Source organism: Talpa europaea (genome assembly GCF_964194135.1).
Source record: "Talpa europaea genome assembly, chromosome: 7".
NCBI lineage: Eukaryota > Metazoa > Chordata > Mammalia > Eulipotyphla > Talpidae > Talpa > Talpa europaea.
This window is the reverse complement of record NC_140074.1, coordinates 106,649,846-106,676,278: the sequence shown is the minus strand read 5'-3', so window position 1 is coordinate 106,676,278 and position 26,433 is coordinate 106,649,846. Positions and strand designations below refer to the sequence as shown.

Genomic DNA, 26,433 nt, shown 5'->3' with positions numbered 1-26,433 from the left:
GGGAATATATAAAATCACCAAAGACAAGACCATAAAGAGACAGAATAGGTAAAAGAGACAGGTTACAGTGGGTAGGGAAATCAAGATTAAGTTTTTCCTACTTACATTCCACTCTCCTAATGTTCCTAATAGAGAAAACATAATCCTGAGGTACTTCAACCATGAGAATGACTCACAAAAGATCTAAAATCTGGGACATATCCTGGGTAATACAACTCAGCGACTATGCAAATACCCACAGTTTCAACATTAATAACAGAAACCAACATGACAACGTAAGAATACTAGCCACCTACCCCATCTGTATTAGATTTGACAGGCAATGTTCTCCCTTTAAAGGAAATCAGATTTACTTTTTAAGAATAAAGAAAAATGGAATTATCCTCCTGCTTAATTATAGATGATAGTATGACTTAAAAAAAACAAAACATAACAAAACAGACAAAATCACTTTTTTTAAAACCACTTTCTCATTTAATCTTTCCACTATAAGATTGAAAGGGAGTGAAAATGAGGGTAGGGAAGTAGGAACCCTATCTGTTTAAAAAAAAAGTGAACTATGGAGATTAGAGCAAATAATAGGGAAGTAATTATTCGGTCACAATCACCAACTGACAATCTTCCTGGGCTCCTTGTGATAAAGTACAGAAACCAGACTATTCTGGGATGCGAAATATCAAATACAGTATGAATAAACCACTACACTTCCATTAATTTATCCTGCCTTGGAAATTTTCTATTCAAATGTTATTTTCTCCATTGCCACCATTAGTACCAAGGAAAAGATTGGCAGTGGAAAATTAAGTGTAGAGCAACCTTTTCAATTGTCTCCTGTGCTTGACCTAGACACCATGCTCAGGTCCTGAAAGAGATGGAAGACCATTCTGTTCATCAAAACCAGGTATCCTGAGATGCAAACATCCAAAAGGAAGCCATGCCAACAGGCATATGAAAAAATGTTCAACATCCTTTATAATCAGGGAAATGCAAATTAAAACCACATTGAGATACCACCTTACACCAATAAGAATGGCACATATCAAAAAAACAAGCAACAACAAATGTTGGCGATGATGTGGTGAAAAGGAACTCTCCTACATTGCTGGTGGGAGTGCAAACTGGTCCAACCACTATGGAAAGCTGTCTGGAGGTTCCTCAGTCTACTAAAAATGGAGCTACCATACGACCCAGCAATTCCACTGCTAGGGATCTACCCAAAGGACACAAAAACATTGATTCAAACGAACACCTATACACCTATATTTATTGCAGCACTATTTACAATAGGTAAAACTTGTAAACAATCCAAATGCCCAAAAATAGATGACTGGATCAAGAAGATGTGGCATATATACACAATGGACTATTATTCAGCAATCAAAAAAGATAAACTCATGCCCTTCACAGCAACATGGATGGAACTAGAAGGCATTATGCTCAGTGAAGTTAAGCCAGAAGGATAAAGAAAAATACTGGATGGTTTCACTTATAGCAGGAATATAGGGGAACCAAATAAGACATCGGTGTAAAAAAATAATCACAGTACAAAACACAACAAAGCAAAAACGGACAATTGTAAATCCGAGACACACTGCAGGGGAGGAGGAGGGAGAGGGATCAGAGGGAGGGAAGGAGGGAGGAGCACAGGAGACTGAGGTGATGGTGCACTGGGGAAGGAAACTCTTGGGGACTACACCTGAAGGGGTGGGGTAAAGCAAATATTGTTTAAAAATGAATAATGATGTAAAATAAATAAATAAATAAACTAACTAACTAACTAAAAAAAAAAATTAAAAAAAAAAAAAAAAAGGAAGCCATGGCCCTAAACTAGAGGCGGGCTTCCTCTGGTCAACTGGACAGCTTAACATACTACCGAACACTGGTAACAATTTTATAACAATGATATTACATGACTGGATAAGAAGTTGTGTCTCCTCAACATAAAGAGATTCATTTTAAAAGCCCATCTGCTAATTTTGGGGATATAGGTCATTTGCATCAATATGCAGCCCAAAGTGAAAATTATTAGCAATGGTTAAGATTGGTACCTCAGTGATTGCTTGATTTTTTTTTTTAAAGATTTATTTTTATTTATTTATACAAGCACTGGGTACAGTCAGAAACACAGGAGGGTGAGAGAATTCACCAGAGCCAGAGTGGGGAGCAGAGCAGGCAGAAGGGCCAAAGTACACTGCTGGGGGGAGCAGCGGGCGGCAGGAGAGGTCTGCGCGCCATGTGGGACCCTCCCCCGGTGGCCGGGGAGCAGCTGAGGATTGAACCGGCGCTGCAGAGGCTGCGAGCAGCTTCGCAAACCAGCGCTCAACCGCTGCGCCACCAGGGAGGCCCTATTGCTTGATTTTTCTTAATCCGGATGGTTGCTAACCACAGGGGATATTTCAAATTTGCAGAAATATATCAAACATGCTTAAATGACTAAACTATAGCCGAAATGACACAGTTGTGCCAGAAGAACTCAGTATAGTACAACTTGACCTTAGCATCCTAAGATTTGTAGGCAATTCAAAATGAAAAGAATACATAATGCTCTCAGGACATTAACTATTGTTCAACTCAGTGAGGCAGTAGTCTCAATATCAGCAAGGGATGGTAGCTGCTTCTAGCCAAAACTGGACTTCCTGACATTCCAAGGACGTCACAAAACAGGTTTAACAAGAAATTCTTAGCACTACCTTTATTCGGTAAACTTGGGTTCACTGTGAAAGATTTTTTTTTAAAGATTTATTTATTTATTTATACAAGCACTGGGTACAGTCAGAAGCGTGGGAGGGTGAGAGAATTCACCAGAGCCAGAGCGGGGAGCAGAGCAGGCAGAAGGACCGAAGTACACTGCTGAGGGGAGCAGCGGGCGGCAGGAGAGGTCTGCGCGCCATGTGGGACCCTCCTCCGGTGGCCGGGAAGCAGCCGGGGATCGAACTGGCACCGTGGAGGCTTCGGGCAGCTTCGCAACCCAGCGCTCAACCGCTGCGCCACCGGGGAGGCCCCACTGTGAAAGATTTTTCTTCTTAAATGTTGGACAAATTTATTTACAGTACCGTTAAGAGAAAGAGGCAAGAAATTGATCAGCACTCTAAATACTCTCTGTTTAAATCAAACCAGGTTCACAGGCATAGCACTGCTCACAAGGAAGCCCGGTGACATCATCATGTTCACAAGGGCAGTGCCAGGTATTACTAGTGAGAAGACTGCTCAGCATTAGGGTGGCCTTGGTTATGTTCTTTGCCACCTAGACAGCTATGAGGATTTTTTTTTTTTTATTGGTATCAAATTCCTTGCTTGGCCATAGTTCCTAAAATATCTCTAAGTAAACATAATGTTCTAAATTCTAAGTTTTATCCTACAAAATTAAAAGAAGAAGTGTTTTCAAAAAATAAACTTATGGTGGTCTTCCAGACTTTGTTTTTAATGGTGGCACAATGTTCCTCCAAATGGAGAAAACTTGACAGGACCTTAGCATTTTATTTAATAGTTTGCTTTGCTTTCCAGATAGGGTGAAAGATTAGAAGAAATTTGCTCAAGCATCCCTGAGGCAAGTTACCACTAGGCATCCCTGGAGGGGATGAAGGCATTTCTTCACAGGAACAGCCCACATTCTGTAACTTTAATTCACAGATGTCTGATTTTTCTTGATCCCTCCCTCTAGGTTCAAAAACCCCAGAAATCACCATCTAGCTCAGCAAAGCACACCATCAACACTCCTACTTCTAGAAAGCAGAAATTGGAATGCTGGGCACATAACAATCTATCAGGAAGGCAAAGTTAAGCAAAGAAAGGAAAGCCAACAGAGAACACAAGGTAGGGGAATAAAATGCTACCATGTAAGAGACAATAAGGCCTGCAGAAAGAGTAATCCAAACAATTAAAATGGTCCTTTTTCCAGCTACCACCAATAGCACAGGTTCAGGGTGAAGGGAGAAGGGGGGCGGGGGATGGTGGTGTGTGCCTGACCATTGCCAAGAAGGAGAAGCCATGCCTGGCACTCAGTGACATCAGATCAGAAATCTTTTTATTGAGCTTTCATCCCTTCTCATTAAGTCACTGTTAGCTGCCTCAGCTCAGTCACATCAATTAAGCTGCTAATTTCCAAATCCCTAAGATGAAGTGATATTACAAAAGAAACTTAAATGGTAAGAAAGATTACAGGTCCTACTATGTATATCAACTTTGTTTTTTAAAGAAAAATGTGGTCACAAAATAAAAAAATAAATTCATCCTCCTCATTCACATCTTCATCCTTCTTCCTCTTCCCTTTCTATCTGTCCTATTCATCCAAAACCAAACACTAATAAACAGCTCTTTTCTCCAAAGAGCTCAGCCTGTTGGAAAGAAAGTTTGGGTATTATCCATGCAGGTAAGAAGTAATCAGGATGACAAGGTGGGGAAAAAAGAACAGCAGCAAGTCAGAGTCCCATTGGCTTCTGCCTGTCCTGACTGGCAAAAGCAGAAAGCAAAGCCTCAAACCAGTTCTCTGACAGGGCCCAACGCCTCTGCAGCACCCCCCGTGTAATTACACACTTGAGTGACTGGACTCTGAAGAAAATTGAAGGCCTGAGCTCCGAACAGCTGCCATTTTCTCTCTCCATCACACCAGCGTGATTACTTGAGAAATGAACAGCCCCGGCTCAAAGCTACTCCAGAATTCTCAGAGGAAATATGGCTCCGTGTTCCAATAATGAGATTCTTAAGGCAAGCGTTACTTACAATCACTCCGCAAAAGGAGCGAGCCAAGCCCCTATATCTTACAAATTAGAATTTAAGAAACCCAGCGACAGTCTTGGACGATCATTACTCTTCTGCTGCTCCAAGGATTCTGGGCTTTGGTCTATTTTTAGTGTAGAAAACTGTTAAGTCCTTAAAAAGGTAATCATAATAAAATGAAAAACTCACCATAATTAGCTTCCTAAAAGGCAAATTCTAACCCATTTTAGGTCCAAACTGACAGTCTTCTACTCCCTCATCATTACTCCTTTCTGCCAGAAAATATTGGCTTTATCCAAATGAGAATTAGCAACCCTTGTATTAAAATTTAAAAAAAAAAAATCTAGTCAGAGATTTCTTTCCTCTTTTGACTGAGAAAAAAAACCCAGCAGGTTGCTAATTTTTTTCAGCCTATTATATCACTTTGCTGAATCTTGTCACTGGGGAAGTTGAAATATTATTTAGTAATGATTTTTTTTTTTTCTTTTCAAATGCATCTTGTGGATTCCCACCATCCAGTCATTCCAGGGTAAGAAAAGTAATGAGCTCTCCCTGTAATTACACATTTTTAAAAGTCACTATTCTTAAAAATGTTATATCCTTGAGTTAAACAGCTAGGCAGATGAATGAATGGCACTGTTGTTAACTAGAGATGTAAGGTAGATAGCTTCCCTTCATTCTGAACTATGAAAAAAAAAATAGCAGTGAAGATTTACGTGGGGTTTTGTTCCCTCCCAGAAGAAATGATGGGATTAAGGTATCAAGAATGCCAATTCCACAAAAGGACAAGAAAGGAAACTCTAGGAGCAAAAAGGTACTATAGTACCCAAAAAGATAAACATGCAACACAAGGTAATTGTTCATGGCATGAGGGACTAAGATAGTCTTATTGTTCTTATTCATAGACTCAACCAGAAAAATCTAGGCATGAAGGACTTGCAAATCATCTTTAAAAACCCTTAAGTCCCCAAAATTTTACCCCACTGATCAAATGTACATTAGATCTACTCACATTTAATGACATCACCTCTCATTTCCACTTGCTACTAATGCTCATTATTACCAGGTTAAGAGTCCAAAAGCACTGATCTACTACCAATACAGTGTTCTGAGCTAGATTTCCTAATAAATTAAATAAAAAGGGACCAAAGAAAATTTAAATGTCTTTGGGAGGGATGGGAAGGTCTAGACTTTTAATGGTTGTTTTTGTGTTTAAGTTTAGACATGAGAGCCACTGCTTCTATTCATGGAAAAAGCAAAAGTTATAATAAAAAAGAGTACACTGGCTACATGAGACTCAGATTGCTATGGTCATAAATGACAGCAGGAATGGGGAAGCAGAGAGTATCCCTAAGGAGAACAATGATATCTGAGTCCCTGTGCATGATTATATGCATAACGGCCAGAGCAATCCTTTACTGACTGGAGCAGGTTCCTTCAGGTCAAGGACAAAGTCAGACGTGAGTAACTCTTAATCTACAACCCAAGCCCCACTCATCCCACAATTATAAAGACAGGAACTTTTCCTCTGACTACAGCTGACAGGAAAAATTCTTTTTTAAAATAATTGACCATTCTATGCAATCTGAGAAATGGTACTCACAATAAGCATTGTGACCAGAAGATTCTTCTTGGTGACTTGAGCATGAGAGAAGATGTAGTTCAGTACCGTGTTCATGTCACTCTTGTTCTCCTCCCGAAGGGCAAACACACATTTGTCATAGTGACCTACAAGAAGCAAAAAGAATTGATCCTAAGCCACGGATGTTCAAGTTTACATGTGGTTTGCTTCTTAGTGTCTGTAATTCCCCTAGCAGTGAGAAGAAACAGCTGATGAATATTTTGGATGGATTTGTACAGAACTGGCAGTGTAGTTTAGTAAAAGGAACTCTGGATTAGGATACAGGAAAATTGCTATGACCTGGGCTCAAGTTGGGCTCTATTACCAATTTACTATGTGCTCCTGGGCAGGATATTTTCCTCTCTCAGCCTTAATTTCATAAAAAAAAAAAAAAAAAAAAAAAGGGTGTGTGTGTGTGTGTGTGTGGAGATTGTGGGAAGGTGTTCCTTAGAACTAATGGATTGGAGGATAACTGCAAACACTGCACCTCTACTCTTTTCACTGAAGCTTCCTGGAGTGACTTCTCTAGACTAGTGGCGGTTCCACTACTTAGAAAGAGATGCTAATACCACTAAACCTGATGCTTTCTAAAATCTATTCCAATTTGAGATTTTGGTTTCAAGTTTGATTCACTGAAAATGTTTCATCCTAAATAGAAGGAAGAGTTTCAGAACAAAAATTAAACCCCAACAAACAAACATCAAAGGCTACATAAGTATGGTTGCTACCTTTGGAATCAATACCTCCCCCTGTAAATCCATGAACAGCTATGAATTCTAAATCCAGGCTAAGGCATAGATCAAGGAGAACCTTGCATTAAGTCGAAAGGTCTGTAGGGAGACTAAGTTATGTATATTTTCACTGGCCTTTCACAAGGCCACCAGGGGTAAGTTAGTTCTGGCTAGGAAATCTATGTTTTCCAATGAAGCACAAGCTTCAGGTATATTGTAGTGATATCTACCATGGGATATTAAGTAATATTCAGCTCTTTAGAAAAAGCTTGCCTTAGAATTAAATTTCCAAGACAAAGAGATTTAGTGTTTGAATAGTCTCAAGGGCCAGAATTTTATGAAATCATGAAAATACTAAAGGATTATCACCTCAGCCCAGAATCTACATTAACCTACAAACAGTGGCATTCAAACTGCATTACCATGGATTCCTGACAACTAAGTACATTCAATCGGGGCAACTCTGCTTTTACCCGTTTTAAATATTAGAGGTTAACATAGTATTTTTTTTTCCCAAAATACATTTGAAAAAGAGTAGATGATTATCTTTACAGGATATGAGAAATCTAGAGCTGCCACCTTCATTAAAAACCCATGTACAACAAAATAGATGCTTTTTAAAAATTGGTGTCTTAGGGAAATTCTTACTTCTCCCTACCAAGATTTAGCTTTGAAGTGCCAATGGAAATATATCCTAGTATATAAATTATTAGGATGAGGGAAAATAAAAAATTTACCCAGGGGGAAGGCAGATATTAAGCAGAAAGAAAGCAATGATACCGAGTGTACTCTTTTTAAAAACGTCTATGTAATAGGGGCCTCCCTGCTGGCTCAAGGGTTAAGACACAACCTATGAAGCTGTCCATAGCCTCTGCAACATGAGTTCAATTCCCGGCCAGCCAGGGAGCAACCCACGTGGCGCAGCAGACCTCTCCTGACTCGCCCGCTGCTCCCCTCAGCAGTGTACTTCAGTCAATCTGCCTGTTCTGTTTCCCGCTCTGTCTCTGATGAATCCTTTCAACCCCCGCACGTCTGGCCTGTACCCCAGCTCTGGTGTGCATAAATAAAAAATAAAAAATAAACTTCTATGTAATATACAAAAAACAAACACCTAAGCAACTACCATTTACCTTAATAGAACATTTTTAGTATCTTTGAAGGACTGTGTACTCCTCAGAAACTAAGTTGGAATTTTATGTTAATTATTCATTGGCTTTTCTTTACATTTATCACAAATGGATGAAAGTTTCATTTTTGTTTTTCAGCTTCATAAAATGGAATCATTATTAATGGATCCTTCAGTTACTTATTTCTCATCCTCAACACTGTTTTTAAGATTCAGCCTTTTGTTTACAGGTATACCTTGATTCATCCTTGTTCACTGTTATATAATAAATGGCTGTACGAGTATGCTGAAATTCAACTATACTTGTGTACATTTGAATTGCTTTCTGGGTTTTTTTTTTTTTTTTTGCTATTTTGAATAATGCTATCCCTTATAGCTCTGTACATGCTGCCTAACAAGCATGTTTAACTGTTTCTCTAGAGTATATTACCCAAAAGTGAAATTGCTAGGTTGAGGAATATAAAAAAATTCAACTCTATTAGATGTTGACAAACCATTTTCCAAAGTAGTTACACCAAATGTGTATTTCTGCTTAGAGAAGCAATTAAATATTTTTTTTCTTTTAATTTTTGCCAATCTTGTTGTGGTTTTGGAACATGTTTCTCTAATTAGTGATTAGATTAAGCATCTTTTCATAAGTTTATGGATCATTTGTGCTTCCTCTTCTGTGAATTACCTTTTGCCTGCTTTTCTGTTAGTTTTCTTTTGAGTCACTTATTGATTCATAGCAGTTCTCTAAATATTCAAGACACTAATCCTTTGTTAGTTCTAAATATCATCTCCTGGGCCTCCCTGGTGGTGCAAGGGGTTAAGCATAGCACTATGAAGCTATCCACAGCCTCTGCAGCACAAATTCAATCCCCGGCCAGCCAGGGAGATACCCACATGACACAGCAGACCTCTCCTGTCTCACCCGCCGCTCTCCTCAGCAGTGTTTTCAGTCAATCTGCCTGTTCTGCTCCCTACTCTGTCTCTGGTGAATCCTCTCACCCTCCTGCACCTCTGGCCTATACCCTAGTTTCTGTATGTATAAATAAATTAATCTTTTAAAAAAAATCATCTCCTACTTTGTGGCTTGTATTTTTAGTTTCTTCACAGTATCTTTTCATGAAAAATTCTATATTAGGGTTGAATTAATAACCCTTTTCCTATATAATTTGCACTTGCTGTGTCTTGATTGATAAAATCTTCTCTATCCATATATCACAAGGACATTCTCCTAAAGTTTTAGTTTTGTCTATTTAGTACATCTGGAATTGATTTTTATGTGTGTGGCACAACATATGGATCCAATTTCTTGTGTTTTGGTTTTAGTTTTTTATTTTACAAATGAATAATCCATTTTCCCATTGTCAGTTATTGAAAAGTCTATCTTTCCCCCATAATGTACAATGTCTGCTCTGTCATAGAGTAAGTTTTCATGTATGTGTGGATCTCTCTCTGGATTATGTTTCATTGACCTATTAATTTGTCCTTATACCAACATCACAATCTCTTCATTAATATGGCCTTATATTAAATCATAATATTTAACTGGATAAATCTCTCCACCTTGCATTTCTTTAAAAGTAACTTGGTTATTGTTAGACTTCTCTTTCATGTAAATTATAGAATTAGCTTGACAGATTCAACAAAAATACTATAGTAAAATTTTTATTAGAAGATCAATAAATCTACACATGAAGTCAGGGAGGATAAACACTTTGCAAGCATATATTCCAATCCAAGGCCATGATTTTTATTGGGATCTTCTTTATTATTTGTGGTTTATAATTCTCTCCAGAGAGGTTTTTTTGTGTTAGACTTATGGAGTGTTTCATATTCTGACTTGCTATTTTGTGGCATATTTTTTCTGAACTGTTTTTCTGATTGTTCTACTATAAAGAAATAAATTTGAATGTTGTATATTGATTTTGTATCCAACAACCTGTTTGACTTTAATTGATTTAATTATAAGTATGTAGATTCTTTAAGGTTTTCCAGGTGGACATCATATCTCATAAAGGAAGCTTTATTTCCTTTATTTCCAATCCTGATACCTTTTGTTTTTTTTTTCCTTGTCTTTCTGCCCTAGCTAGGACATCCAATATGATGCTGAAGAGAAGCAGTGCTAGCTACTGTCCTTGTCTTACCCTTAATTTTAAAAATGCTTTCAATATTTTACCACAATGTATAATGTACCCTGTAGACTTCCTGTGGGGGACCTTAACATAATCAAAGGTCAGTTTCATTCTTCATTTGCCAAGAGTGTATCATGAATACACGTTAAATTTTGTCAAATGCTTTTTTGCCTTATATCTAAATAGGAGGATCATGTGTTTTTCCTTTTTTAATATACCAATGACAAATAATATTAATTGGTTTCTCTGATAGCAATCAAGCTTGCATTAGTGGGGTAAAGTTAACTTTGTAGAGATGTATTGGTTTACACATTGCTGGAAAAATTTTCTTGAGGATTTTTGCTGGCCATGAGTGGCAAAGCCATCCTTCAACAGACACAAAAGGGAGCAAAACTGACCAAGGAAAAAAAGTCTTATTTCCAATGCTGTGGTGTTTCATTGCCATCTTGTGGCAGAAAGCAGTATCTGCAGTACATAACTTTAAAATTTTAACCAGGGTGTTTCACATTTAGACACTTTACACATCATTTAGTGAAGCTCTTCAGAGAAAGCCTGGGATAAATTCCCCCTAAATGATAGAGTGAAAAGACTGGAAAGTCTGAACCTTTTCAGATGCCTATGGTTCAATCCATGGATTAGCTGCTGAGAGCCAAGCTCTTCAGATAGGCTCCCTCAATTTCAGCCGGTCATGATTCAGCCAACTCTTGTTGTACAAGGTCAAGAAGATGTCAACAAGGAATGTTAATCTCTACTAGAAAAATTATTTCAGCCCTTTCCCAGAAGCATACAGGATTCACAATCTCATCAAACTGTTTTGTTGTTATTCTTTGGCACTAGTGGGATATGAAGGTTTTGTTTTTAAGGCAGTGGTGAAAGGAAGAAGAATTTGTTAGCAGCAAGTATTAGTGACAGGATGTAGTGGCTCAGCTGTTGCACAGTACTACGGGGAAACTTTCTGAAACACAGAATCCTCAGAAGGGGCTTACCGTTCTGGAACTGTGTCTCTACCCGCAGGTACTGCCGCAGCAGGTCCATCACCACAGCCTTCATGTGCCCTCGGATGCCACTTCGGTACCTAATCAAACAGAAGATTACTCTGCTGCAAAACCAGACAGACTAACAACTCTATTAAATAACAGATATTTAATAATAAACCCAGAGCCAAGTTTTACTTTCTAGACCTTCTACTGAACTGCTTTCCCTTGAATATACGGTAGGACAGGAGTCAGCCTGGAATCAACCAGTTAATTTAAATTCCCAGTCTAAAAGAAATCTGTCTATAGACAACGTTTTTATAAGAGAAAAGATGAGAGCAAAACAAAAATAAAATCTCTTAATAGCCCTACTTAACAGTACCCTGATTTATTTCCTCCTCCTAAGTAGAAATGATTACCACATTCTTCAATTAGCTAACAGTATCTGAAAAATTTATGAGAATATTAAAGTTGGAAAGTTCCATTAATATCCCTTTAGTACAACAGTTGGCTCTATAAGCTAAGAGGAATAAATGTCATACTGGGCCCAATGCCAGAAGAAATATTTGGAATTTTAAAATTGTAAGGAAAACCTGGCCCAAGTTCTTTTTTGCAGCCACTTGCCACCAGATCCTTGATCAGGCCAAGACTCATTCTAGCTTCAGGCCCCTTTGTATTTATTGGAGTGGGAGGTAATGAGCAGGGCAGTACATCACGTGTCTGGTTTTGTTCAATGCAGATGTAAGTTGGGAGAGAAAGAATAACCCAGAAACTTGGAACAAAATGGGTCCCAGTGAAGAGTATCTCAGAACCTTGGGTGAAAAATGGGTCCCAATGCCAGTTTTATTCAGTGAATTTAGATCACAGCAAACTGAAGAAAGAAGGTTCAGACTTCTAAATGAAATATGTCACTACAAAGCTGCTTAAAAGAAATGATTTCCAAAAGTTATCCATACAATTTCCCACTTAACCAAGAAATATTTCCCCTCTGGATGTACAAAATCATGTTGGTGTTTTGGGTTGGGGTTTATACTGAATAATAAATATCTGAAACTTGAGGAAAAAAAAAACTGTAAGGCAAAAGAAAACTGTCATTTCTGTACCTTCACAATAGATACAGAATAGGAAGACATCATCAGAAATACTGAGTCTGACAGTGAGCTCACAATTCTAAAATATTTTGAACAGAAGATATTTTCTAAGCTATACAGTACTTTGTAATTTCTCTAAGTTCAACCTGAGGTAAATCTCTTCTTGACTACTTCGAAGAAAGGAAGGCATGGAGAAGGACAGGTCTGGGAATCTGGAGCTATATGTAACTACCTCTGGACCAGCTGGACAATGCTCTGAGTGTTCATGAAGAATACTTCCCGTTCAGATTTCCGGTTCAATGTAGCTGCATGGCTATCTAGGATGTTGGCAATCTAAAGCATAAAAAAGGGAAAAAATGAAACCCATCCCAACAGTGGGACCCAAAGCTTTAGTCTGTACAACATTGCCACTAGCAATCTTCGTAATTATAACACAGTGATTTCTATCTTTCACATGTTGGGAGTAGTTGGAAGTAGCAAGGTACAGTTTAGGGGCTTGTTATAATAAGTAAGCAACAGTCATCTCCTTTCTTCAGTTCCCAGATGACCTAATGATTGCATCACAAAAACTACCCTCTACCAGAGGCCCTAATAGGCAAGATATGCTTAAGGTCAAGGTTCAAACGAATTCCCACTGGCTTAACTTTATTTCCCACAAGTAAATTTGTTTTATAAGCAAAGGGTAAAGCATACTGTTGAGATAGCAAGAAATCTCTGATAATAAAACTCTACTTAAAATTTACAAAAATATCTCTAATTAAGGTACAGCCCCTATGTCTGTGTCCCATTAGGGCACAAACCTCTAAAGCCTGTGTGGTCAGAGAATGCATTTCGCATATAGTACTTTCATTATTGGGCTTGTGTCCTGAGGCATTTTAGTGATCCACACAATGCTTAAAACTACAAAAGCACAACATCCAGTGTGTAAGAAGGATGCAGACAGAAAACAGTTCTACAGTGTGAACTCCAGCACTGGTAGCCAGTGGAAAATGACAATAGTGTTCCCTTATAAATACCTGCTGGCTAGGAAACTGACAGAGGACTGATGTGATGTTGCTAGCATACTGAGCCATTTCCTTCTTGATAGACTTCTCCACATTGAGGGGAATACGCCCAGAGACACTGGTCATAATATCCTGCAATTCTAGGAGTGGCAAGGAGGGATCTCTGAGTGTCTTCATCAACCGCTCCACCCAGTCTTTTACCTGAGAAGGAAATGATAAGATCCACAGACAAAATCAACACAACTCTCAAAATAAAATATGTCTGAATTCACTATCGTATAGTACTCTGAAACTGGAATATAAGCATCCAACACTGCTCTTATTCTCTAGCTTAATTTCTTTTTTTTTTATGATTTATTTATGCACACAAGAGCTGGGGTACAGGCCAGAGATGAGGGGGGCGAGAGGATCCACCAGAGACAGAGTGGGGAGCAGAACAGGCAGATTGACTGAAATACACTGCTGAGGGGAGCAGTGGGTGAGACAGGAGAGGTCTGCCTCGCCATGTGGGTTTCTCTCTGGCCAGCCTAGGGATCGAACTCGTGCTGCAGAGGCTGCGGATTGCTTCATAGTGCGGTGCTTAACCCCCTCGCGCCACCAGGGAGGCCCTCTAGCTTAATTTCTAATGAAATGTGAAGTCAATGACAGAGTAAGAGGCAAGGATTTAAAGACTTTAAATGCCACATCAAAAAGTGGGTGAGTTTCAAGCAGCTTTCTTTCCTTCCCTCTTAAAAAATCCTTATGCAACTTCAAACTATCTTAGAGGACAGGTACCCTATTTGTAAATCCATTTCCCAAGAGAAATGATTCATACCCTGCTGCTAAAGAAAGGATCTGGAAGGCAGTATCCATTCATTACGTTGACCAGATTATCCAGGACGTAGTGGAACACTCGATGGAGCTTCTCGCCTCTGAGTGCCGTGCTCTGGATCTGTGGCAGACTGCCAGTGTGAAGCTCAGCCTGTCAAGCCCAATGAGAGATCAAGTCATCCAGTGCCTTGTACTAAGGGTGCAAATACACCACTGCATCTTAGAGTCATCATTCAAAATCAAGATATTCCTTCACTATACCCAGCTACAAAGACGGAAGTCAACGGAGAAAGCATCATGATAAAATCACTAATCTCAGTGTAATAGTAACTCTTCAACTTCTAGTTCTGTAATAGTATAGGCACAAATAAAAAAACATAAGATCTAGGCAGGGCTGGGAGGAGGTAGGGGATGGGATAAGGTGCTCAGGAAATAAAACTAGCAAACCAAACCCTGAAATCATCCCTCTAATCTACCTCCACCAAATAATCAGTTCTTGGAGCATAACAGCCAAAGCAAAGTTCTACTCACTTGCTGAACCTTGCTGGGATTGTCCAACTGCATTTTGGCTATTACACAGCCTGGGTCAAGAGCTGCTCCAGGCCGCTTGACATAATGGATGCAGCCAGACTCTGCAGCTGTTAAGGTCATTACCATCTTCATCACCTTCGATGAAAAATAAAATAGAGTTTGACCTCTCGTTACACAGAAATATGATTCAAAGGCCAGTTTTCCTTAGCACCCAAGTTCTACTGTACCCAATTCAATCTAGAAAAATAGTAATCTATCAAAATCTCTAAGGACTACAAAGGCAAACAATTAGAAAATCTCTTAGGATCCAGCTTTACAGATTAATGACAATTACTAACTTTTCCTGTTTTTAACATTTAAATTCTTTTTGTCCAGTTTGTGCTTTCACTTGCTTTGCTTTGTACTTACAAATAATGTAAAATTTAACCTCCTCATATTCTTAATCTAGGTATTCCCTCTGTACATCTACCTAAAATATCCAAGCCAAAACCTATGGGGACATTATTTATTCCTTTTTCTACCTTATCTACTGATTACTAAGCCCAGCAAAATCTTCTTTTGCCATTTGTTGATTTAGGCACTTATCACATCTGGCACTTATCACATCTCAATACACTTCCAAGAAGGTCACTAAAAGCAATCATTCTAGAGCCCAAATCTCATCATATTACTTTTACACTGAAATTCTTCAATGAATCCTGACTACCTTCAAGATAGTCTAAACTTCTTAGTAAGTCTTATAGGATACTTTATGTTCTCACACCTGATCATTTATTTAGCATCCTTGCTTGCCACTTGCCATTAAGCCTTGGTTCATTCTCAAACAATATCAATAAGTATTTGAAGTTAACTAAATATACCATACTCCCTTGGTTTTGTGCCTTTGTACATGCTGTTCCTTCAACTCTAAATATTCTTCCCTGCCCTCCCTCACCTGGTCTATTAATACCTATCTTTTAAAACTAAGATCTAGTGTTCCCTGTTTCAGGAAGAACTCCCTTACTACCTACCCCAGAGCCACTAGCCCTGCTTTGATATGCATTAGATGTCCCTCTGCACTCTGTACTTAGCTGTCTTAGAATTCACATTCCATTTCATCTTTCTTTTGTGGCCCCATTTCACCTATCATTTTTTTCTGTATAACCAGCACTTAACACAACATCTAACTCAGTGTTGTCGCCCACCATGTATTTATAGAGCTAGAGCTTTCTCCTCTACCAAAGAAAAACTGTGAGCTTTTAATTTATTTTAAAATCCTAAGGTTCAGAACCCAATTAAACCAACAGATCCTGTTTTCTTTCTATTTCCTGTTACTCTTCAGTCCTAGTCCATTTCAGCCAATCCTTTTCCTACCTTCCCTCCCAAGGCCTGAAAAGTCCATTTATCACCCTAACCTCAATCTCAGCATAGCACTGTCCAGCAAACACATGGCCTCCATCTTCCACAATGTACTGAATTAACTTCCCAGCAGAAGGTGAGCGCATCACCGAAGGGTCATTCTCCTTCTCAAACACACAGGTTTTATTCCCAATTGTGATGCGATATCTAGGAAATAAGAGAAGTATGTAAGCCAATAAAACACTGCAGGTTAAAATAAAATGTTGCTCTTAAAAGAAAAAAAAAGGAAAAATTTATTTTGCACACATGTACATTCATTCACTCTCACACACACACACACACACACAGAGAGAGAGAGAGAGAGAGAGAGAGAGAGAGAGAGAGAGAGAGAGAGATATTCTGTGTGTGGAATGCTAAATAACCAGAATTTTCTTCTGTAAGATTCAGATTTAAAAAATTTTAGCACATTCATATAGTGGAATACTATACAGTCATTAAAAAGAACAGACACCTCTATTAAAAAAAACCTCTTTTTTTTTCTTTTTTTTTTTTAAGTCTTTTTTTTTTTTAATAGAGGCATGTTTTTTTATTTATTTATTTATTGTATTTGTTTGTTTATACATGCACTGGGTACAGTCAGAAGCGCGGGAGGGTGAGAGAATTCACCAGAGCCAGAGCGGGGAGCAGAGCAGGCAGAAGGACCGAAGTACACTGCTGAGGGGAGCAGCGGGCGGCAGGAGAAGTCTGCGCGCCATGTGGGACCCTCCTCCGGTGGCTGGGGAGCAGCCGGGGATTGAACCGGCACCGCAGAGGCCGCGGGCAGCTTCGCAACCCAGCGCTCAACCGCTGCGCCACCGGGGAGGCCCTAAAAAAAAACCTCTTGAAGACAATGATGATGTAATAGCTAACACTTCTTGGACCCTTACTATGATCCCAGTTAATGTTCTTAGCACTTTACACGGCTCAGTACATTTTGCTGTCACAATACTGATAATTAATGTTGAATTGTCCACATGTTAAAGAAAAAAAAATAATAAAGACCAGCACTCAAAAGTTATTTGCAAAAGTATTTAAAAGAAAACATAGTGTATACATATACATATAAGCAACTTGTATATGTATATAAAATCTCTGCAGAAATATATAAGAAACTATTAACCATGGATGCTTATAAAGACAGGAACTTAATATTCATTGTCCACTCACATTGTAATGGCAGAGAGAACGTATTTTTAATTGCCAACACTTTTTGTACTCTTTTTTTTTAAGATTTATTTATTTATACAAGCACTGGGTACAGTCAGAAGCGGGCGGCAGGAGAGGTCTGCGTGCCATGTGGGACCCTCCTCTGGTGGCCGGGGAGCAGCCAGGGATCAAACCGGCGCTGCAGAGGCTGCGGGCAGCTTCGCAACCCAGCACTCAACCGCTGCGCCACCAGGGAGGCCCACTTTTTGTACTCTTAAAATCTTTGTTAAGTACCAAAAGGACTGAGAAAATTCCTATGACAAATGAGAAGCTTTGATGTAATGACCAGCAAAAGGACCTCAAAGAGTCATTCACCTGTCTACTTCCTCCTTCATGTATGTGGTATAGCTGCTGCCATCATAGGATAAGAGCAGTCCTCCATCACTCAGTCGATGCACATCTACTTCTACACATGAACCATTCATGATCACCACATAGGAGTTGGGGGACTGTCGAGTCACCTATAGAGAATGAAAACCAGAAGGGCAAGTTAGTATGATCCTCCTAAGTGAAGTCACAGACAAAATTTCAGTAACTCAGATATAAGTAAGAAGAATCTATCAGGAGGAAGGAAATTCAAGTCCTGGCACCCTTCACTTCAAGGTCTATGGGCACATCTCAGCCATACTGCAAGCCAACAGGGAGACCTGAGATGCTCCTCCTTGCTCAGGATGTGCTCTCCTTTATCTCTCAGCTACATCTATAAAGTTGAGGCACAACTAAAACATTTCCATAGAATCAAATACCACTTTAGGCTATTGCCACATATGGCTATAATTTCACTAACACCTAAGCTTGTGGCAAACCAAAATTCCCCTCCATCTCCTGACCTCAGAAACGAAAGCTAATAAATTAAGACAAAACATAAGGCTAGGCTTCAGTGGGGTTCAGCATACCTTGAGTACATACTTGACTCCCTCATAGATAAGTTCAACATCTACTGTATTCAGAAGTGTATGAGCAGGAAGGACTTGACCCCTGAAAGAACAGTAAAATGAGAAATACTTCTAGAAAGTTCCAAACATTTATGAGAGATCCTCAAAGTTTATTGATTACAATTCTTCCTAGCATCTCAAGGCTGGAAACAATCTAAAGGACAACCAGTAAGGGACTGATACATAATGAAAGAGCCATGTAGTAGAATATTATGCAGTCATTAAAAAGAAAATTAAACCTTTTATGTACTAATTCAAACTTCATTTTCTAAAACATAAGTAAACACAAAAATGGGGGAAGGAAGAAACAAATATTATATGTATATGCCTATATAAGTTTATCAAATATGTCTAGAAGGCTACAGAAGATCAGGTTTTGACACAGGGAAGGAAACTAAATGACCAGGAAGAGAAAGGTAGAGTGACTTTTCATTATATATACACATATTCAGCCTTTTGAATCAATTTTAAACTATATGAATATACTTCCTGTTCTTGAAAATTAATAATATTAAAATTTTTAAAGGCCTAGTACAATCAACCTTCCTCTACAATTACCAGTTGGCATTTTATTTGGGACCTTTAAATAAAAAACTTTATTTGGAGTCTTTATTGCCAACAAGGGAAACATTATCAAGAGAATTTTGATAATAATACAGAGAGGAAGTGATAAAACAAGTGTGGCAGTTATTAATAGTAGATCAACCAGGTAAAGAACATATAGAAGTTGTTAGCACTATTGGTACCACTCTTTTATAAGTTTGAAATTACTTCAAAATACAAGTTTTAAAAATGAGGCTAAAAGGAAGGGTGAAATTGTACAAGAGATTTTACATTTGTGTATCAGTAGTGAAATCATTTAGCTAGGGTAGAGACTGCATGATGAAGAATAGAAATAAGACAAAGTAGACTGGTAGAAAGGGGTCAAAGCATATAGGAAGTTGAAAGTAATACTCAGGGATTTAGATTTAATAGAGCAGGGTAATGTGAGCTCTAAAGGCTTTAGTGCATCAGAGTAACTTTGATAAGTAAAGATACTTATCAAAAGATTTGAATTGAAATCTCAGTTTCAATTTAAAGATTTTTATTCCTTTTCTTCCTTTTAGACACCTCAAAAGGTAGCTGATAGAAGTCTAACTACACAGAAGGAAACAAAGTGCCTGTGATTAAAGTGTCTTAAAGTGATTAGTCCCTTGGATCATTCCTCTGGGGACTCAAAGACAGAGCATAGGCTTGAGAACCAGTGTAAAAAATTAGTTTAACCCCATACTTGAAAGTCTCATGAGGTCAACTTGAATATCAGCCTCAGTTATTAATTCTGAATTGTGCTGCAGGTAATATGAAATATTCAGAGTTCAAAGCTACAAAGAAACACCAGATTTACATGATCAGAGTTTGGAGATATTTGGTGTTTTTACAGGACAGAATGTTTACTTCCGCTGGATTCCAGTTTTTGAAAAAAAGCAACATATCCTAACTGTGATATAAGTTGATTCATCTGCAGTTACAGCACCAAAATAATTTGCCATAAACTCCTACATCCCTTCTCTTCCCTGTTCCATGGTCAGTGAATAACAAAGAACCAGGAACAGAGGGAATAAATGCATTTGAGCTTCAGTCCTATCCTCTGCACCACTGATCAGTCAGCTTGCACAGCCTACAAGAAACAAAACCTACCTTTCTAAGGAGTGGAGGAAGTTAGAGACGCTGTTACGTAGGCTCACATCTGCCACATGGAGAGCCCCACACACAACTCCCAAGAGGGTGTCAGGTCGTTCTGCCTGAAAGGAAGAAAGGGGGTATATCAAAAGCATGGTCACCAGGCCCCCTCAATTTACATCAGGTTCAAATTTGTTGTGAAGAAATAGCTAGCATTGAGAATTTTCACCTTTATTGCACAAATGACTTTTGAGATTAAAAACACATTCACATTGAGTTAAAAACACATTTTATTTTTAGAATTTAAAGAAAGGCCTCATTTGAATAGAGATGAAAAAAACAACTTTCCCTCTGTTGTCCCTAAGATTTCCATTAAGCCAATCAAAAAAAAAAGCAAATTGAAAACAAGCTTTTGTTAGAAATAAATTCAGAAAGGTACAAAGATTTGGCTACTGAAAAATCTCAAAGAAAAATAGTGCATATCCAGAATCTGGGCCTGCAGATAATTTACATGAATTTAATAACTTTGTATAAAAATTTGGATAATTTAGAACAGCCTAGCCATTTGGAACAGGGGTAATTCTATTAATTTAAATGACCCTGGTCATCAGCACTTGGGGTTGGTAACTGAACCAGATTTAACATAGAATTTGTAAAAAGAAGTATTTCAATCCCTGCATGTCTCTTTTCAAACATACTCAGGACGTAATGTTAGAACATAAAAAATGACTGTGTAACACCAGGTACAGGAACTCTCAGAGTACTAAAATTATACTGACTCAGACTTTTCCAAGTAGATCAAGAAGCATCTACATTAGAATCAAATTTTATCCAGCGACATGGACTGATCACACTCCACACCATAAAAACCCAATCGTAGAAGTTGTTTGTGCAAATGGAGAAATACACACCTGTACTTTTTCTGCTATCAGTCTGTCTAGCCAGCCAGTGTCAATTCTATTCAACTGAAAGCTTTCAGTCTCCAACAATTTGATCAGGTATTCAACTGTTGTTCGAAAATCACCCCGAATAGATAGCTCTTTTAAAGCCACTACCATGTTTCTGCAAGAAGAATAGAAGCAAATCCATTTTAGCAACACATGCTTTAGTGTTTCTGTAATCGTTTAGAGTATCATTTCATTTCTTTGGAGTCTTAAGAGGGAGAGGAGACAGACAACACCAATAACAAATGAGCGTGCAAATGTAAGTGTGCTCATTCACATGAACTCCTGATTGGAGCACTGGCAAGAAGTCAGTTTATGAATTTTGACTGATATTACTATCAGGACATCAGCAAGTCACACGCATTTCATTATATAGAGTACAGGCCAAATGATGTGCCAACTGCCCTCAGCTTTCACCTCAAAGGTTTCCATCATTCCATTTATTTACTGCAGGCTAATCAGAATTAGGGCATAAGTCTCCCCACCTCCAGTCTTATTTACTTTATTAAGATATAATTTATACACAATAAAATATACTTTTTTTAAGTATAATGTTCAATGAATTTTGACAGATCTTTATACCTGAATTTGAAGGTTTCCATACAATGAAAAGGTATAGTCAGGCATCAGCCCGACACTGCATGTTAAAGTATTTCTTTGAAGCTGTATTTAGATGAGTGGAATGACATGCTCTTTACTTACATTACTTCCTAATTAAGTGTAAAATGATCTAATTTTAACATTTTGAGTACTATGGGATTTTTTTCTGTGTATTTCTGTCCAATGTCTGCCCTTCATAGGGCAAATCCTTACTTCAACAAATACTTATGCATCTCACAAACTCAAGACACATCATAGGCTCCTGAGGGAGACAGAATATAGATACAATAATCATTTTCAAAGTACATGGTGGAATATCATAGTTGGCAGTAGAGAGCTATAAGCAGTGCTGGAGAGCTCCTAGGAAGGAAGAAAATCTACCTTCTAAAGGTTTCATGAAGAATGTGAAATATAGGTTAAAAGTACAGCTGGGCTTATGACTGTGATAGGAATATTGTTCCAGGGATCCAGGCATTCCCTCAGCCTAGAATATTATTGTTTCCCACCTCTACCTCCTCTTTATGATCTCTCCTAACCTGCTATACCTATTCACTTTCCAGGTATCAGTGTAGATGTTACTTCCTTCTGGGAAACGTTCACTAACTCCCTCTAGACCGAGCTAGCTGACTTCGCTATATGTTGATATCACATCCTTATGTAATTCCACTATCACAGCACTTACTACATTGTGTTTCATGGTTTATTTGTTTCCCTTTCTCTGGTTATCAAGTTCTTTGAGGGCAGAGCTCTCATGTAGGTCCTCACTATATTGCCATTACTAGTACATAGTAGATGTCCAGTAACTGCTGAATGGAGTGAATGAATGGGCAGAGGGAAAAACAAGAACAAAAGGAGGAAGAAAGTAACAATTGTCTTCAGGTAACATTACAACTGAGCAGAGAGTATAAGGAATTAGTAGCCAATCCAGTCACTCAACCTTCACTGAATATTTACTATCTTCAGGGGATGTGGCAGAAACAAGATAGATATGTTCCTCTTCTTGTAGTTACTAAGTAATACGTTATGGAAAATGATGCTGGAAATAAGAACTGGAGCTATTCTAGAGAACAAGGATATGAGTACCACACTGAATCCCACAGACCTAAGAAGAAAAGAGAAAAAACACTGAGCTAAAGAAAGAACTTTTGGACATGGAATCAAGAAGCAAGCTTTTTGTAGAACCCTATTTTTTAATATGCTCAAAGTTAGCCTAATTAACTTTACACTGTAGAGAAGTATACAGAGCAGGTCAGGAAGTAAGCAGCAAGACTTCTAATCAGGTCCTAGATTATGTCATGTAGAAAATATTCAGTGGTCTATCTAATCAGGACCACAAACCTAAATAAGAATAGAGGCCAGCTTAGGAATGTAAATGAGAGAGGCAAGTTAGATAGGAGCTGTGCAAACTAAAGAGCTCATGTTGCCTCTAAAAGAAACAGCCACACAAAGCCTCAGTTAACTTTTGCCAAGTGGAATATAAAACCAATGTTGTCATTATCATCCACTTTTTAAGAGAAGACCGAAATCCATATATTTATTTCAATCTCCCAATTTTTAAATACTGGCAATTAAAAACAATTTAACACTCTGTAAGTCAATCAGATAACATCTGTGGCTAAGACTAGTTGGGAAGCCATCAATTCAGAAGCTCTACAGTAAACCTTCTTTACTTTGGCAAAGCAGGATATGACTGCAAGATTAAAAAAGGCAACTTTATGTGTACTTGGGTTTTTGGCAACATTGTTTTAACTTTGAAATACCACACTTCAAGTTTTGAATAAATGGAAAGAATTGTGGAGGCCAAAATAAAGAAAAATTAAGCATTTGCTACTTCTGATATTATTAAAATTGATAGATATTATTAATAAATTACAAATAAATACTTACTAATTACCTTACTAGTTTTATGTGTACCATTGACAGGTCAAGGGGATGGAATTGCTTAGTGCAGGAAATAGACCAAAAAATAGAAAAAACTAACCCATTTCTGGATTCTAAGACATCTATCTAGACTGTCAATAACAATACTGTTACCTATGTGAAAAAAAAAATATTTTTAAGGCAATCAACTTTACAAAGGTTATCAAATATATGTGAAAGCAAGAAATATTTTAGAAGACTCAAAAACCATCTGCCAAACACTGCATCATTTAAACCAACATGAAAGCAAGTACAAGCGAAGATGTCTGTCTTCAGAAAGGTATTTATATTAGTGAAGATCCCCATTCACATACTTGCATCTTCACTGAAGATTAGTACAATTTATTTTTTAAAATACAATCAAATGCCATTGTACTCACGAAATTGCTTCTTCTCTGTTTTCTCCCCAGGAGAAGCAGTGACCAAACTGAGAATCAGCGAATTCATGAAGACCCCCTGCAGCAGCAACACTGAAATAACCCCAAACGTTCTTATTGCTACGGAAATTCAGTTCCTGAACTGTTCCTGAGCTGGGCTTAAAACCCTGTTAGAAAATGAAGAATATGAGAGACCATATTATATTTCCAAGAAGGAGAACATTTAGAAATCCGTTTAGGTTCTTTATTAATCACACACAAAAGCAGAAGTGACTCACAAAAATCAAAATGGCTTAAGCCAGCATCCATTACTACAGACTCACTAAAAATTCTGTAGATTGATGTAGAATTATATGTCTGCTTTGATTAAAATCGCCACAAACTTCCCTCCCCAGAGGGAGTCCCAAATTGTTTCAAAAGTATGCCCTCATATGCCATTTTAATGTGAAAGTTCACAAGGAAAAGAAAGTATAAACCTTTTAAATGATGGGTTTACCTCATCTGGATTTTCACTAGTGATCCGAGCAGCAATAACATGGCCCCTTGGGCAAGGAACATGAGCAGAATTTTCAAAATCAATGGGAGCATCACCCCAGGGAGATACACCATACATCATACGAATATCCTTGATTCTGTATAGAGGAATCCCCATGGCAATCTGAAAGGTAATAAAACACACATCAGTTATTTTCCATAGCTATTTTCCTTAAAATGGGTAGGCTATCAGGTTACCTACAAAATTTTATATTTTAGTAGTCACCCCATAAAGCATTCTATTTTTATAGTCTACCATCATCAAATAAGTAATTCTTACTTGAAACAGAATATATCACAGTAAAGATAAGTTGCTAAGTTCATACCATCCCTAAAAAAGTTCCCTAATGCAAAGACATCAGTTTCCATATACTTTTATTTATCCATCCATCAAGGGATCAGAATGAATATATTCAAGGGAAGAGTCAATATTAATAGCTATCCAAGAAGTTCAGATAGCTAAAAAGTTATGGCATAATTATCTCTGCCATCGCCCCCAAATCACTGGAGGAAGTAAATACATCCTTAGTTCTGAGTGAGAACACAAAAGGGGTTATCGATATAGGCAAAGAATAAGACACAAAAACATCATATCAAACCTCACTATTAGCTATTACTGCTTCCCATAGGATTTGTTTTCTGAGTTGAATGGAGTAATTAATATCGAGAGCTTGCACTTTAAACACAATAAAAATAAATGTGTGCTGCAAAAGCCTGGCCAGGAAAATCTTGACCACCGCTCTGGAAATGCTTTGATATGGAACACTAGCAAGCGGAGTAGAAGAGAGTTACCAAATTCTAAAATTTTTATAATTAAAGCAATTGAATAAAGCTATTATTCCCAAAAGTTTCTTGCTGAAACATGACAGTTTATAAGATGTATTTGGCTAAAAATATAATACTATGACTAGGATTGTACCACACATCACAGGATGACCAAGCCACACATCACAACCCAAAAAGCATGAGATGAACATTAGATGAGACCTAGACAGGAAATACCATTCTCTTTATTAGACACTGGCTAAACCAGTTTTTCAGGCATCTCTGATAGACCTAACTTCTCTAGGAAACTCTGAGCCTATAGAAAAGGGTGACTCACCTGGAGTTGTGCTGCAGGAAGGTTGACATCAGCCACCATCTCTGTACAAGGGTGCTCCACCTGTAGCCGAGGATTCAGTTCCAGAAAGTAGAAGCTGCCATCTTGGCTATAGAGGTATTCCACAGTCCCAGCACTCACATAGCCAACCATTTTGGCAAGTTTTACTGCACACTTGAAGAATGATAAGCAAACATAAGTATTTCACCTTATACAAATGCTGAACCATTGCTGATCTATAGCCTCAACTATCCAGTGTTTATAAAAGCCACCAAAGGCTTTTAGCCACATGAGAACAAATTTCACACTTTCTGATTATTACACAAGATCTCTGGACATGGAAGACAAACTCAACTAAAAGTTGGAGGGAAAGAGTGTTTTTCACTTAGGATCACAGGCAAGCATAAATCCAAGCAGGCAAAAAAATACTGGGGCTGGGCCTCCCCGGTGGCGCAGCGGTTGAGTGCTGGGTTGCGAAGCTGCCTGCAGCCTCTGCAGCACCGGTTCAATCCCCGGCCGCTGGGAGAGGGGCCCACATGGCACACAGACCTCTCCTGCTGCCCGCTGCTCCCCTCAGCAGTGTACTTTGTCACTCTGCCTGTTCTACTCTCCACTCTGGCTCTGGTGAATTCTCTCATCCTCCTGCACCTCTGACTGTACCCAGTGCTTGTATAAATAAATAAATAAATCTTAAAAAAAAAAAAAAATACTGGGGCAGACTCTTCATTCTGTCTTAGGTTCTAGTATTCCTAGTATTCTCCCTAGAAATAAGAGTAGATTTTTCAACCTCTCACAGCGAATGACTAAGTTTTGACCAATATAATGACAGCATCAGTGAGTGACACGCATAACCCTTACATCATGTTTTGAAAAGGAAATTGCTTGTCCTCTATTCCTGGCTTTTCCCCTTCTATGAACAGGAACATGGTAATGACAGTGCAAACCAGTTTCGACACACAAAGGACGGCAAAACCAAACATAAGGAACCTGAATCCCAAAATAGCCTCATGGAGTTGCACTGTCCAGCCCTGGACTCCTCAGAATATGATGGGAAATAA

At 38.3% G+C, this 26,433-nt stretch overlaps 1 protein-coding gene across 1 annotated transcript in view; it reads right to left on the bottom strand.

Annotated features, from left to right (window-relative positions):
* Positions 1 to 26,433, bottom strand: part of ACACA (acetyl-CoA carboxylase alpha) — a gene marked incomplete at both ends in the record, with an annotated part of 253,999 nt that overhangs the window by 122,306 nt on the left and 105,260 nt on the right. The window contains 14 exons of the mRNA XM_084237949.1: positions 6,320 to 6,444; positions 11,301 to 11,389; positions 12,612 to 12,712; positions 13,396 to 13,584; positions 14,198 to 14,344; positions 14,725 to 14,859; positions 16,119 to 16,269; positions 17,623 to 17,768; positions 18,204 to 18,285; positions 19,920 to 20,023; positions 20,813 to 20,963; positions 23,746 to 23,909; positions 24,239 to 24,400; positions 25,379 to 25,549. Of these exons, the coding sequence (XP_084094075.1) occupies positions 6,320 to 6,444; positions 11,301 to 11,389; positions 12,612 to 12,712; positions 13,396 to 13,584; positions 14,198 to 14,344; positions 14,725 to 14,859; positions 16,119 to 16,269; positions 17,623 to 17,768; positions 18,204 to 18,285; positions 19,920 to 20,023; positions 20,813 to 20,963; positions 23,746 to 23,909; positions 24,239 to 24,400; positions 25,379 to 25,549 (1,917 nt within the window). The remainder of the gene's footprint in view (positions 1 to 6,319; positions 6,445 to 11,300; positions 11,390 to 12,611; positions 12,713 to 13,395; positions 13,585 to 14,197; positions 14,345 to 14,724; positions 14,860 to 16,118; positions 16,270 to 17,622; positions 17,769 to 18,203; positions 18,286 to 19,919; positions 20,024 to 20,812; positions 20,964 to 23,745; positions 23,910 to 24,238; positions 24,401 to 25,378; positions 25,550 to 26,433) is intronic.